This window comes from Macrobrachium nipponense, chromosome 2 (genome assembly GCF_015104395.2).
Source record: "Macrobrachium nipponense isolate FS-2020 chromosome 2, ASM1510439v2, whole genome shotgun sequence".
In the NCBI taxonomy this organism is placed as follows: domain Eukaryota; kingdom Metazoa; phylum Arthropoda; class Malacostraca; order Decapoda; family Palaemonidae; genus Macrobrachium; species Macrobrachium nipponense.
The window spans coordinates 81,966,132-81,981,596 of NC_087201.1; the positions used below are offsets into that span (position 1 = coordinate 81,966,132).

Genomic DNA, 15,465 nt, shown 5'->3' on the forward strand with positions numbered 1-15,465 from the left:
TTATTATGTAATATGTCAACTCGGTTGATTGTTTGGCCAATCTCTTTATCATTGCTCATTCTAAATATTTGTCTGCTACCCTATTCCTCTTTCTGTCGAAATGCACTTGTTTGCTCTTTACATGCTTTTCTTCAGCTATCAGTGAATCTTTTAGTTCTGCCTCGATTAATGTTTCTCTTTTCAAATCTAACATGGTTACAGTATCTGCTGTTGTTTCCAAGCTAGATATTATTCTAGCTACATACTTTCCAAGGATGTGTCTTATTGGAATGCTCTCAAGTCTGTTGACACACTTTCAGATGAGGCACAAGTCATTGTAACTCTCTCTCTCTCAAAATTTCCTGATATTTTTGGTGCATCATTTTGTTTTGCTCAGCCGAGTTGCTTCAGATTGCATTACCTTGTCTCCCTTTCATCGAGTTGTGGATGCAATGCAGGTATTTGGCTGCTGTCGCCTCCTGTCGCCCTTTGGCACAAGAAGAGTTTGAATCAGAGGATCTTCAGTTTGGTCGGTGTTTGCTGAAGCATAGCACTTCACTCTCCTATCCTAATTTAGCTGAGGAAAGAGGCCACACGCAGTACGTCTCAGTTGTCTTCCAGTATTTCAGCACCCTTCAAGTATTTGGAGAAAGAGACCCCAAGCTTTCTCCTACAATGAGTGAATGTATCGTAAGTTTTCTTATACTTGGGTGCACAAAGATCCCTGTAAATCTGGCAGGGTTGGTGTTGTGGTTTTTATGAAGTTTGTGGTTTTTATGAAGTTGCAGAACACCGCCTCGTGATGCAGGCACTTGATTGGTGCTCAAACCGTCTTTGGTTGAATATTCGGTTTTATCTCTCTCAAGTGAAGAGACAAACTCGAGACCGACAAGTGCTTTGGACATGCTGAAACAGTCTTATAATTGTCTCTTCTCTGCATCAGCTTAGAGAGGTTGAGGTGGCACCTTAGTGTTTGTGGCACCCATAGGGAGTTTGTGAAGCCAGCTTTAAGCTTTAAGGGTTTTTGTAGACATCAGTTTCTCTGCTTTCCTAGATAAAGTAAAACTTTTCAGTGTGTACTTTCAAAGTTTATCAATCCAGATTTTCCTTGTTATTGTGTAATGTGCTATTAGATCTGGCTGATGATCAGCTCCTTAAAGTACTGAGATCAGTTGAGATTGAAGCCCTAATATTCGATATCGGTCTCTCTCTGGAATTTAGACGAAAGTCAGAATTTTACCTGCAGATTCTTTTGAGTCTCGGGAATGAGTTCCATTGAGTTATTTACTATGAAAACTTTATATATTTAGCACTACCAGCGGGTGTAAAGAGCAGATTTTTTGCAAGCACTCTCCTTTAAACTGTTGTATTCTATCTTTTTGCCTTAGAGCTGAGAATGTTGTCAAGGCTAAGAATTTCATAGGAATGTAAGAATTCCAATTTAACCTCTTTGATGGGGAAGAAGAAGAAACACTTGTGTGTCCCGTTGGGGCAATTAAAACTTACTTATGTAGGTTAAGCCTGGAAGAGGCAGTTATCCTTTTGTTTTGTGATTTTAGAAACCTGGAACATCTTTCTCAAAGGTTAAGCCTGGAGGATGCAAAGTTAACCTTTTTTAGAATATTTTTGTTGAAAGTTAAGCTTGGAGAAGGCAAAGTTAAACTTTTGAGGTTTTATAAAACCTAGACTGTCCTTGTCAAAGGTTACCATTTTGTTTATTTATTTTATTTGTGTTCTCAAGATTCACAGACTCACCTATCAGAAGATTTTTCTGTGGAACCTATCTATACATTATCTGTGAAAAATTTGGTATTTTGGGAACTTTTCCATCAAGAAATATTCACTAATTGTGTATTTTGATGTTATTTTCATGACTGACTACATTTTTTATGATAAAAAAATATTTACTAATTTTCAAATATTAAATTTAAAATTATTAAATAATAACATTAAATACAGTGGAACCTCAGTTCCATTTCGGTTTTCATAGACTTTTTTGTCCGAAAATTTCTTGGTTATCGTATGGTTCCTTAGTTTTCATATACTCAGAAACGCTCCATCTGGGGCCCAGTGCGTGACCATTTTCTCCCATGACTCATTCTGCCTTTGTTTCTCGCTGAACAAGCATCTCTGCGCTTGTAGTCCGCATCTTCACACGTTACGTGTGTTTTGTACAATATTTCACCATAAACTCATTGCAAAGTATAGTCATCATGGGGCCCAAGAAAGCAGCAAGTGGTAAAAAAGGCCAGGAATACAATTGAATTTCAGAAAAAACTTGTAGCGATTATGAAAGTGGGGCACGTGTTTCTGATCTCGCTAGGATGTACGGCAAGTCAGTGTCCACAATTTCATTTGGCAAAGAAAGACGAAATCAAGGCAGCTGATGTTGTGAAAGGGGTTGCGTTGTTATCTAAACAGAAATCGCAATTTGTGGAAGACATTGAAAAGCTGTTGTTGGTGTGGATCAACAAAAAACAGTTAGTGGGGATAGTGTGTCTTAAGTGATCATTTGCAAGAAAGCAAGAATGCTTCATGCTGATTTAAGTAAAAAAAATGCCAACAACAAGAGCTTTTCTTAGTGATTTCAAAGCCAGTAGAGGCTGTTTGAAAATTTTAGAAAGCGTGCAGGCATCCATAGAGTCCATATGGCATGGGGAGGCTGCGAGCTCAGATAAACATGCAGCTGAAGAATTCATTGGTGAATTCAAGGAGTATCTTGAGGCTGAAGGAATCCTCACACAACAGGTCTTCAATTGGTATGAGACAGGCCTGTTCTAGAAGAAAATGCCAAGACTGACCATCACACAGGAGCAAAGTTCATTGCCAGGGCACGAGCCTATGAAGGACAGGATAACTCTCTTGTTCTATGGAAACGCCAGTGGGGATTTCAAAGTGAAACCCCTACTGGTGTATCACTCTGAAATTCTCCGAGTGTTTAAGAACAATGTGATAAAGAATAAATTGCCAGTGATTGGGAAGGCCAACAAAAATGCATGGGTCACGAAACATTTTCATTGAGTGGGTCAATGAAGTGTTTGGCCTGAGTGTGAACAAATATCTGCAAGAAAACCAGTTGCCCCTCAAGTGCCTCCTGGTAATGGACAATGCTCCTAACACATCCTCGTGGCTTGGAAGACTAACTGTTAGACTAATTCAAATTTGTCACTGTGAAGTTCTTGCCCCCTGGTAACACTCCTCTCATCCAGCCCTTGGACTAGTAAATCATCTTGAATTTCAGGAAACTCTATACCAAGGTACTATTCCAAAGGTGCTTTGACCTCAGACACTGAATTAACCCTATGAGAGTTCTGGAAGGAACACTTCAACTTCTTTAATTGCATAAGCCTTATAGCCAAGGTTTGGCAGGTAGTGACTTCCCAAACCATGAACTCTGCTTGGAGAAAATTGTGGCTTGAGTGTTAAAAAAGAAATACTGCATTCTGTAAGTAAGTGCAGAAAATAATATTAAAACAAAGCTTTATCATTTTTTATATCCAACAACTCTATTCCTTGAAAGGAGGGGCTACAGAAGGTGAACCCAAAGATGTTCATGCACAAATGCCAACAGCATCTGGCACTTTTTGGTGGTCATACAACCAAACACTCACTAAACCCAGATATGCTTAACCAATGATTCCAAGACCAGCCTCACACTAAAATGTTACTACCACATGACGCAACTGACTAAAATATACAAATAAAAAATTATTAATGCCAGAAATTGTTAAAAAACTACTTCAAAATACTACTTACAGCAATGTTCACATATCTTGTTTCTGTTCCAGGTTCATTTTTTACTTTAGGCTTCTTCCTCTTCTGGCCAACATGGATTTGTGATGACAGCTTCCTTATCTGTAAAGAGAATGAGCTGATGTAAATTCTTTGAGAAAACTGATAAGAGCATAAACATTACTTTCCTTATATTGAGAAATATAACTGATATGTACAAATCAGATTATTTTAAAATACATATTTGTGCTTGTTTAGTTTGGTTTCAAGTTACTTTATTATATACATATATAAACTACAATCATATGCAGGTGACAGGAAATCCATTGAAATTAGAAATGAAAAAAATTCTTTTAAACCATGTGCTTGGCAGCACTTTTCTACCGATTACCGAAAAATAGGAGTGTCATATAACAGTTGGGTGTGAGAGATTAGGGCAGGACCAACAGCTCCGGTTCCAACACAACCTTATATTTTTTATTTGGCTATCTATTTTGTCATATATCTTCTTCCGGTATAGGATTTGCTGCAATATTTTCTAATGAAGCATCTGTTTTCATTACCCAGCCTGTTCTTATCTATAGGTTCAGGAAAAAAAAGTATGAAAGGAACATGTCCTTTTGGCTGCAACCAATAATTCTCAAACCCAATGGTAATGGAACAAATGGCAAGCCCCTCTCTATATCTGTGGCTTTAAAAATAATTATGAATGTTCTTAATCAGTTTTATGAACTGGTACCTGGCAGTGTCTACCTTTGCTTCATTCTGCTTAAGAGTTGTTGAAGGTATAATCATGTTTAAACTTTCATTACTGAGACCAGCAGTTGCCATGTGCTCACTTATCTCTAGGAGCAGGTTATAAAATTGATTCACGGTGTTCTGATGATTTTGTGTTGCTTTCTCTTGAACTCCTCCACACTGCTGCTGTTTACAACTTCTGGTGGCAGTTTATTCCATGTGTCACATATCTTGTATGAGAAGTTCTCACAATGTGATGCGTTGTATTTCTTCAATTCCGCTTTCCATGCCATTATTTCTTGCCTAGTTTTTGTTTACTGTGAAGAGGTTACTGTCTGCTTTTGTTATGTTTTTCAGTATTTTGAAAATCTCTATTAGTTGTCCTCGCACTGTTGTATTTCTGGTAACCTATTTGCCTGATGGATGGAATTAACTAGGGTTAATGGGATCCTTTAGTTTCTACTGCATCACAGCTCATCATCTTTTACTTGTGGCAGGTTCCTGAGAAAGACTTCTGGGGTTATTGACCTCTATGTCTCACGTTTGTGGCTCTTACATTGTACAAACGTCCTGCCTTACACATCACAGATAGCCAGGTACATACGTGTTACAAACCTCATGTATATACATAGTACAAACCTATGACGTAACAGAAACTTGGTTTCTGGCTAATGCGGTCCTGAAGTTCTAGTGCAGGATCCTATACGAATGAACAAATACTCTGGGGCATTCACCATCTTCTCCTTCCCAACTATACTCAGTTTTTTTCAATCTGTCCACCTGCCTGTGGTGTTTGCGCATGGTAACACTGCGTCCCGGGCTTTAAATAGTTACGCTATGTGTAAGTTTTAGGTAAATAAAAGGATATCTGGGTGTACATTTGCAACTGAAAGTGTTTTAATAACTTACTGTATGTGAATTACACCGTTAATATTCGAAATAGACATTGTTTTTATCGTTGAATGTAAGCTGCCTTTTCAGGGTGGCGAATGGAACAGCCAGTGGCAGTGGTGGGAAAATTGCTTCTCTCACTCTTAACTACGGCAAGATGTCAACTTTATTGGATCACACCTACTCTGCTACTAAGCTACATTTTACTTCATTACACGTAAGTATATCAGTATTATATACTTTTAATTTTTATAAAATGGGTTTTAACCATAATTTTTATAAAGTGATTTTTAGCCAGATATGATATGACGTAACTTGGTTTAGCATCTGTGTTATTTTTGTATTGACCGTATTTAGAAGGGAGAACGCTCTGGTTATACTGCTCTTTACAACAAGCTGTCACCTTATTCACTAAAGTCACTGGCATCAATATCATAGCTGTTATTATAGTGGATTCATGTAAGCTGAAACCCCAAGAGTGGTGCATCTTGATTAATGAATTACAGTTGAGCGAGAGGGGGAGGCAGGTGGAGTATGTTGTTCCGTCTCCCTCTCTCCCGGACCATAATACAACTTATTCACACAAATCACCTGATTTATAAAACATCTGTTTACTTAATTTTTATGAGGAAGTATTCATGTTTCATCATTCTTTCTTGATACCGTTTTTCAGCCAAGAATATTAGGGTGGTAATCATACATACAATCCTGACAATATCTTTATGATGAGCTGAGCTATAAGCAAAAACAATTAAGGATTTTATTACATAATAGTGTCTGTTGCCACTGCATGAATCTATGGTAATTCCTCATTTCTTGTAGTTGATTGAAACAAATTTGTAGCTACTCCTTTTATTTAACATTGCAATCATGTTAAAAAGACGTATCAGTGCTAGCTACATGTTATTAATAAATGAATATGTAAACAAATGTAAGGCTCCTTTGATTAAGGGATTACCACCCTGATAGTCTTGGTTGGAAAATTGTCTTGAGAATGAGTGATGAAAAAAGAATACTTCCCCATAAAAATGAAATGGCGAACAGATGTTTTATCAATCGGGTGATATGCATGAGGAAGTTCATTACGGTCCTGGAGGGAGGGAGGGAGGGAGGGAGGGAGGGGGACAATACAGCACACTCCACCCAGCTCCCCCCCACTGCATCTGGCTGTTCCATTTATCACCCCAAAAAGGTAGCTTACATTCAACAACAATAACAATATCCTATTTTGAATATTAACAGTGTAATTCACATACAGTAAATTATTGAAACACTTTTCAGTTGCAAATGTACACCCAGATATCCTTTTATTTACCTAAAACTTACACATAGCGTAACTATTTAAAGCTCGGGATGCAATGTTACCATGCACAAACACCACAGGCAGGTGGACAGATGGAAAAAAACAGAGGGCAGTGATTTAGGCATATATACAACTAAACGGGTTGAGATAAAGTTTTATATGACAAAAAAAAAAAAAAAAAAAAAAACAAAAAAAAAAAAAAAAAAAAAAATTATATTAATCATATAATGGGCATCCTTCTTGCTGCCTCACAGTTTGCACATTACTGAGGAGCCACAGTAAGCGTGCCTAGTACGTCATTGTCTATTACTTGATGGACAAGAAACTCATAAACCTGGGGTAATGACAGACCAAAAAAGAGGCACACGGCACACATTAGAGTAAGGGTTTGAAAGAACCTTTTGTGTCGTAAATGCATAGCATTATATGAGGTTTACTATTGCGTGTAGTTTGATGCATATACAAGAAAGAGAGGGGGAGATTTCAAACAAGTTACTGGCATTTATGGGGATTACTTTGTTGTAAATATTTGCTTAAGAAATTCTCGCTCGGGAACTTTGATAGGTTCGTATTAAAATTGTATTTGAAGATACAATTAAAAGAACAGAATAGTTTCAATTTCTAAGATTCAGGAATTTAAAACTTTTTTCCCCCCCAAAAGGCAGTTGTGACTGGGAATTCCTGTGAAGGCCAAAGCTTAAGTATCCACCTAAATGTTTACATCAAGGGAAGTCCTTGCTAAAGTGGCACTTTTGTCAAAACTGCTTGCTTCAGCCACCCATGAACTAGACTTTTCTTTTGGCTTTATTTCACTGACCATATTTGCACATGCAGCAGCTTTCCCTGCCAGAGAGGGAATTTCCTTAGGTGTAAGTGTAAGAGTTGGCCATTGCTAGAGGTGGTTTTGTATGAGAGAGAGAGAGAGAAATTGTCAATTGTAAGAGATATTTGTATGGCATTTGATTTACCTTTCTTGAGCATTCACCACCTATAACTGTAAAAGCAGGTCAAACTAACATTTCATGACATAAGACTAGCTGACTGCTCATAAATGGAGACCAAATTCAAACTCAAGAGATGATCAATTTTTCTATACAGTAGTTCTTGAGTTACGATGATTCGTCTTCCAAAAATTGGAGTTTGCAAAGGGGTTAGCAGTTACAATGGTTTCGAAGTTACGAAGTGATACTGATATGACATTATTTGTTCGTTTGTTTGTATGGTGTTTTTACGTTGCATGGAACCAGTGGTTATTCAGCAACGGGACCAACGGCTTTATGTGACTTCCGTTACCACGTCGATAGTGAACTTCTATCACCAGAAATACACACCTCTAACCCCTCAATGGAATGGCCAAGAATGGAACTCTCGGCCACCGAGGTGGTAAGCCAACACCATATCGACCATGCCACTGAAGCGCTTGATAGGACATTATTGAATTATTTTACACTTTGCACTCTAAGGGCACAGGCTGCAACGTGCGATGGCGTCATGAACTTCTTGGAGTTTGTTTCATATTTCATTGTTTATGATACAGTAATTCATATTTCATTAAAGTGTATATATATATATATAATATAATATATTATATAATATATATATATAGATATATATATATATATACACACACACACACGCACACACACACACACAGTACAGAAAGAGAGAGAACTGAGGTGTGGTTAAATTAAAGCCTAATACAGTAACAGACGCGCTTCAACTATTTTGTTTATATTTTATGTTACAGTATTCTCACATATATTTTTACTGCATTTTTTCAAATTATTTAGTTTTATAAGCCAAATTTTAAATGCAACCAAGTCTGTAGGGTACATACAATTCCCAAAGGATTCATACATGTGAACACTCAATTCTGTGCTGTCAATGAACTTGGTACAGCCTGTTGGGTTTGTCTTGCCTATACATAATATGAAATGGATATTTTGGGTATTTTTATGGTGATTAAGAGTTGAAATATTCTCTTGTTTACTGTTGTGTGTGCTAATCATACTTAGAATAAACTAAATTTGTGTTAAAAACAGTACAGTCAATCAAGCAAAGGAAAAAAAATTGTGAAATGCAGTTGCGTATGCATGCACTCATTCGAAGGCGTGGTGAATTTTTCTTGGAGTTTTAGTGAAGTATTTTTATGTTTATGATACAGTAATTCATATTTCATCAAAGGATATGTACAATACTGAGAACTGTGTGTGTGTGTGTGTGTGTGTGTGTGTGTGTGTGTGTGTGTGTGTGTGTGTGTGTGTGTGTGTGTGTGTGTGTGTGTGTGAGAACTGAAGTAATTTACATTGGTAAACAAACAAATCAGCGGAAAACATCTGTTTTGTATTTCTGAGGGGTTTTATTTAACATAAAGTATGTTACTTTACCTTTGTGTACTCATTTACATTTAACACAGTTATTTTAGTTTACCTATGTACATTTACTCATTTTACATTTATGTTAAAAAATAATTCCATGAAGCATTCATTTCTTTTAGCAACTACAAAAATTATTTTCATGTTCATATGATAATTGGTGTAATACAATTATGATTGGTTAATAAATGTTAAAAAAGCAAAAGCAACGTTGAAGCAGGTGTGCAATAAACTCTCTTTTATTTACTGCTCTATTCTCTATTAGCTAAATTACATAAGCTATTTTTTTCAAAAAATTTCATTAAAAAGATTTAAATCTTTAGCTACAACTTTACTTTGGTGACGTCTCTGCCCAAAATATCAAATAGTATTTCATCACAGAGTAACTTTTTCAAGTCACAATTTAAAACTCGTAGAACATTTCAACATTATTTAACTGTAAACAATATAAAGAAGCAGATATTAATGGTTTGAATGGTACTGTTAGTGGTCATAACTTAATTTTTTCACTTATGTCAAGTTACAAAATTTTATCTTAATCCTAAGTTGGTTAGATCACAGAATATTTGATAAGTGCGCATTAAAAACTTCTACTGCTCCGAGCCCAACTTAGCGTTTCTATCCTACATCAAGATGGCGGCGATGGCTTCATCTCCTGTAATGTTTGTTAAATGGCTGTGCCCAATCTATTGTTCTTATGTGATCACTGTAGTACGCTGAATCAGCTGACTTTGAGAGTTACTTTTTTTGCCAGAGGTGGGACACTTAGTTTTTTTTATACATATGATGATAATATATCAATAATAATAATACAGTTTCAATGGATAATAATAATACGTACAGTATAAATGGATTCTTCAGGTAAAGTAAGTTTCATTACCTTTACCTTTATCTTAAACACTGCTGTAATAGCCTATAAAACTTTTGCAAATGGATACTATGAGTGAAACATCTGAGCTAGCTATAGCCTACACTTTTTTAAGTCGTAGATGGTACGGTAATACAATATGGTAACATCTGATAAGGAATTTGTTGTATCATTATACATTAGGAGTCACAAAACCAGGATAGGTTGTGGGTATAGTGCAGGCTTGGCTACCATATACAGTAGTACCTCGAGATACGAAATTAATCCGTTCCGAGGCGCCTTTCGTATCATGAGGTTTTCGTATCTTGGACCACATTTTACATGTAAAATGGCTAATCCATTCCAAGCCCTCGAAAAACACCCCAGTAAATTTCATAATAAAGGAAAATTGACCTATAAACAATGAAATACTACAACAATTTGGACCATTCAATACGTAACTTAATAATAAAAATGCAAAACCTGTAAATAAAGTGTATACTATTAGTGTACAAGAAATATTACTACTGTAACGTAAAATGTGGAAGCTTACCTTTCGAGTGAGGCTATCTCCGAAAGTGGCGGCAGAGGAGGAGGACAAACGGCAGATACGTACACTTAACTTTACGAAACACATAAAAAAATGTAAAAATGTCAGAAAAACAAACTAAACTTTACAAAACACATTAACAAAACTGTAACACTTAACTTTACAAAAAACTTAAAATAAAATTTATTTTGTCTTTTTTTTATTTTTACATTTCTTTTTACTTTTTTATACTTTACGTAATTTCAATTTCTTCACCACCGAATGGATGCCAGTCCGTTTACGGAATTTTTCAAACCCCCCATGCTGTCCAATAGGAGAGAAGGATCTCATGGCTTGGCTAGCATCAGGAACCAATGGGAGAGCAGGAGGATGGTGGCGAGTCTACTAGAACTAAGATGGCAGCGCGTGCCGCGAGTTTCAAAATTGTTATCGGGCGAATCTCGGACTTTCAGAAACCTTTCGTATCTTGAACACTTTTCGTATGTAGAGCAGTAAAATTTTTCGTTTCAGCTTTCGTATCTTGAGTTTTTCGTAAGTTAAGCCTTTCGTATCTTGAGGTACCACTGTATGTATAGATTGTACAGTATACCCTAGTGTAGGCTAGGCTAATTTTAAGTTTCCCCCCCCCCCCCCCCCCCCCCCCCCCCCCCCCCCCCAAAGAAACAATGGGGTTTTTGTAACATAACCCCACTGTAGTTGGGAAATACCTGTACGTATTCCCTAATTAACAAGTAAGTGTAGCTTCCAGTAATCCAAGAACTAATGTGTCCGGTCTGGTTGAGGTTGTAACTGTCATAGAAGCTCCAGTTCATGCGCTCCTGTTGGTTTTCCTTTCCTGAAGGGTTATTATACTTCAAATAGAAAGTACAGAAATACTAACCTTTGTCACCTGTCCCTCATCCAGTTTTGTCTTGTTTGAATTTCCACTAACACTTTTTGCATCATTAGTCATATCTCTTGAAGGACATTTACAGCACTTCACATCTAAGATTTGTCTGCCAATTTCCATCCCAGTCACACTGAAAGATTGATATGTTTATGATTAAACTTCTCGTAGCTAATCTTAATTATGTATTGTTCCCTAACTAATATTTTCTTCAAAAATTTAATTTTTATTTTGGAATGCAAAAATTAAGTCCAAAAATGATATTGTTATGATACAATAAAGTTTTATACATACTTACCTGGCAGATATATACTTAGCTATTTGACTCCGTCATCCGACAGAAATTCGAATTTCACGCACACGCTACCGGTAGGTCAGGTGATCTACCTACCTGCCGCTGGGTGGCAGGAATAGGAACCATTCCCGTTTTCTATCATATTTTTTCTATACCGCCTGTCTCCTGAGGGGAGGTAGGGTGGGTATAAATCGTATATATCTGCCAGGTAAGTATGTATAAAACTTTACTGTATCATAACAATATCATTTTTATACATTCAACTTACCTGTCAGATATATACTTAGCTGATTCACACCATTGGAGGTGGGTCAGAGACAGCTAATTACAGATTCAAACAGGAATCACAACAATCGTTGTAGGTAATAAATAAATAAAACCTTGGTTCCTACCTGTTTAGAATGAAGACTTCATGAATACAATCCAGGAGTCTAGTCAGTCTCAAGAGCCTCAGCGAGATATTGATCTATGGCTAAGAGTTCTTGTGGGTCTGCCAAAGGGGTCTTATCCGCTTATTCGGCAGAGCCTGGAAGGACTATGTCAATGGGTGCTTATCCACTTACTTGACAAGAACCTTATTCAAGGAGCACAACACCGATCCCAATCACCTTAACCTAACCATGTTAGTTCTAAGATTGCAAGAAGTTATCCCCTAACTCCTTGCAAACAACCACAAACTCGAATCACAAACATACGTACACTTAAAAGCCCAAAAATAAAAAAAAATAAAAAAATAAAAATAAAAAATTTTGTACAAAAAATTTTGTACAATCTTGCCAGTAAGACGCCTCCTGATTCCCTACTGACCCAAGCAAGGACGCCCGTGCGACAACAAGCATTCTAGTCAGCAGAAAACCAACAACCCCTCTCACAAGGTAGATCTACGTACAATAAAAAAAAAATACAACATTTTCTAAGGATCGGTGTGTTCCAAGCCCCAGCACTGTATCCGCTGATACAAAAGGACCTAGAGAGAAACACTTTTCATAGGTCACTTTAACGTCCTTAAGGTAGTGAGATGCGAAAACTGAATCGCACCTCCAGTAAGTCGGATCCACAATGTCTTTTAAAGACATGTTCTTATGAAAAGCTAATGAAGTGGCCACAGCTCTTACCTCATGAGCCTTCACTCGGAGAGTCCTGAAAGAGTCCTCAGTGCAGTTACTATGAGCATCAGTAATAATGCTCCTAACAAAAAATGCTAACGCATTTTTTGACATGGGTCTACTAGGATCCCGTACTGCACACCACAGGCTTTGTTTACATCCCCTGAGTTCGTTCTTCTTCTTTAGATAAAACTTCAGGGCTCTAACTGGACATAAGGATCTTTCCAATTCCTCTCCTGCGAGATTTGAAAGCCCTTTAACTTCAAAACTCTTTGGCCAGGGTTTTGAAGGGTTCTCGTTCTTGGCCAGAAACAGAGTCTGGAAAGAACAAATTGCAGCATCACTCTTAAATCCCACTCGAGAATCTAGAGCGTGGATTTCGCCAATTCTTTTCGCAGTCGCTAAGGACAACAAGAATATACAATTTCTCGTTAGATCCCTAAATGACGCATTGGGAGGAGGCTCAAATCTATTTGACGACAGGAATTTTAGAACCACATCCAAGTTCCAGTTCGGAGTATGAGGAGAAATGGTTTTTGAGGTTTCGAATGACCTTATAAGGTCGTGGAGATCCTTATCTTCTGCTATCTTCAAACCTCTGTTTCGAAAAACAGCAGAGAGCATACTACGATAACCCTTAATGGTCGAAACTGATAATTGAGATTCCTCCCTAAGGAAAATCAGAAAATCAGCAATGTTGGTCACAGAGGTATCGGAGGAGACAGTTTTTCTTCTTCTTACACCATCTTCTGAAAACATCCCACTTGGATTGGTAGACCCGAATAGTTGAGGATCTTCGGGCTCTAGCAATTGCTTTCGAAGCCTCTCGCTCTGACAAGTCTTTCGATAGTCGAAAGGCAGTCAGAGCGAGAGCGGGGAGGTTTTGATGATACCTCTCGAAATGGGGTTGTTTGAGAAGATCTCTCCTGTGTGGAAGAGATCTTGGGAAGTCCACTGTCCATTCCTGTACCTCTGTGAACCAATCTTGAGACGGCCAAAAGGGGGCGACGAGTGTTAGTCTCGTCCCTTTTGAAGCCACAAACTTCTTTAAGACCACTCCTAACATTTTGAAGGGGGGAAAGGCGTAGGCATCTAGACCTGCCCAGTCCAGCAGCATGGCATCCAACGCTATAGCTCTCGGGTCTTCCACCAAGGAGCAGAAGTTCTCTATCCTTCTGGATAGGAAGGTGGCAAATAGGTCTATTTGAGGTCTGCCCCACAGGGACCACAGAGTTTGACAAACCTGATTGTGGGGAAGGGTCCCACTCTGTGGGGAGCACTTGGTTTAACCTGCTTAGCCTGTCTGCTCTGACATTTTTCTCTCCTTTCACGAATCTTGTGAGGAGAGTCACATTCTTGTCTTTCGTCCAATATAACAGTTCTTTTGTTATCTGGAACAGAGAAAAAGAGTGAGTTCCCCCTTGTTTCCTGATATAGGCCAACGCTGTGGTGTTGTCTGCGTTGACCTGTACCACTTGACCTATTACCTCTGTTTCGAAGGCTTTTAGGGCTAGGAGAACAGCAAAAAGTTCTTTGGTGTTTATATGCCAGTCTTGTTGATCCTTCCTCCATTGGCCTGATACTTCTTTTGTCCCTAGAGTCGCTCCCTATCCCTTCTCTGAAGCATCTGAGAACAAGATTAGGTTTGGGTTCCAAACCTCTAGAGACAAGCCCTCGTTCTTTTCCAGGGGTATCAGCCACCACTTTAGATGATTCTTCACTTCCAAAGGAATTACGAAAGTGTCAGAAAGTTGCCCGTTCTTCCAACTCCAAATTCTTCTTAAGAAGAACTGAAGCGGGCGTAGGTGGAGTCTTCCTAGAGAAATGAACTGTTCTAGTGAGGAAAGGGTTCCCAGAAGGCTTAACCATTCCCTTACTGAACTCTGTTCTTTCTCTAGGAAGCTCGAGACTTTCTGTAAGCCCCGAACAATTCTTTCTTGGGATGGAAAAGCCCGAAAACCCCGAGAATCCATCCAAATCCCCAGATAAACTAAGTTCTGGCTGGGGACCATCTGAGATTTCTCAAGGTTCACGAGTAATCCTAATGTCCTTGTTAGGTTCAAAGTAGTCTGTAGGTCCTCCAAACATTATTTCTCCGACTTGGCCCGGATTAGCCAATCGTCGAGATACATAGAGATGTTGATCCCTTCTAAATGAAGCCATTTGGCCACGTTCCTCATCAGATATGTAAATACCTGGGGAGCGGTGGATAGGCCGAAGCACAAGGCCCTGAACTGGAAGATTTGTCCTTGTACTACAAATCTGAGGTATTTTCTTGACGATGGGTGAATCGGGAATACATTGGAAAGTAAGCATCCTGAAGGTCCAGGGAGACCATCCAATCTCCCTGACGCTGGGCTGACAGAACCGAAGCTGAAGTTTCCATGGAGAACTTCTTTTTCTCCACGTAACGGTTCAGGATGCTTACATCCAGTACGGGTCTCCATCCCCCCGAAGCCTTTGGTACTAAGAAAAGGCGGTTGTAAAACCCCGGGGAGAAAGAATAGATCCCGCACTATCTCTATTGCTTTCTTGTCCCTCATCGACACCACCGTCTGCAGGAGTCTCTCTCTCAGTCCATGGTCCTTGTATCTCGTCGACAAATCCTTCGGAGATGTTGCTAACGGAGGTCTGTCTACGAAGGGAATGATGTAACCCTTCTGTAGAACAGACAGAGTCCAGGGATCTGCTTCTCTTAAGGACCAAGCCTCCACAAAGGGTTGAAGTCTGGCCCCTACCTGTGCTTGGAGGACATGGCTGATA

At 38.5% G+C, this 15,465-nt stretch overlaps 1 protein-coding gene and 1 long non-coding RNA gene across 5 annotated transcripts in view; one reads left to right on the forward strand and one right to left on the reverse strand.

Moving 5' to 3' along the window:
* LOC135220719 (uncharacterized) overlaps positions 1-8,118 on the forward strand; it is a 689,951-nt gene extending 681,833 nt beyond the window's left edge. For both annotated transcript variants that reach the window (XR_010315770.1, XR_010315771.1), the window contains 2 exons: positions 5,431-5,557; positions 7,891-8,118. This is a non-coding gene — a long non-coding RNA (uncharacterized LOC135220719). The remainder of the gene's footprint in view (positions 1-5,430; positions 5,558-7,890) is intronic.
* LOC135220718 (cellular tumor antigen p53-like) overlaps positions 1-15,465 on the reverse strand; it is a 106,133-nt gene that overhangs the window by 11,705 nt on the left and 78,963 nt on the right. For all 3 annotated transcript variants that reach the window (XM_064258136.1, XM_064258137.1, XM_064258138.1), the window contains exons 6-7: positions 11,296-11,434; positions 3,736-3,834 (exon numbers count right to left, since the gene is read on the reverse strand). In XM_064258136.1, coding sequence (XP_064114206.1) covers positions 3,736-3,834; positions 11,296-11,434 — 238 coding nt within the window. The remainder of the gene's footprint in view (positions 1-3,735; positions 3,835-11,295; positions 11,435-15,465) is intronic.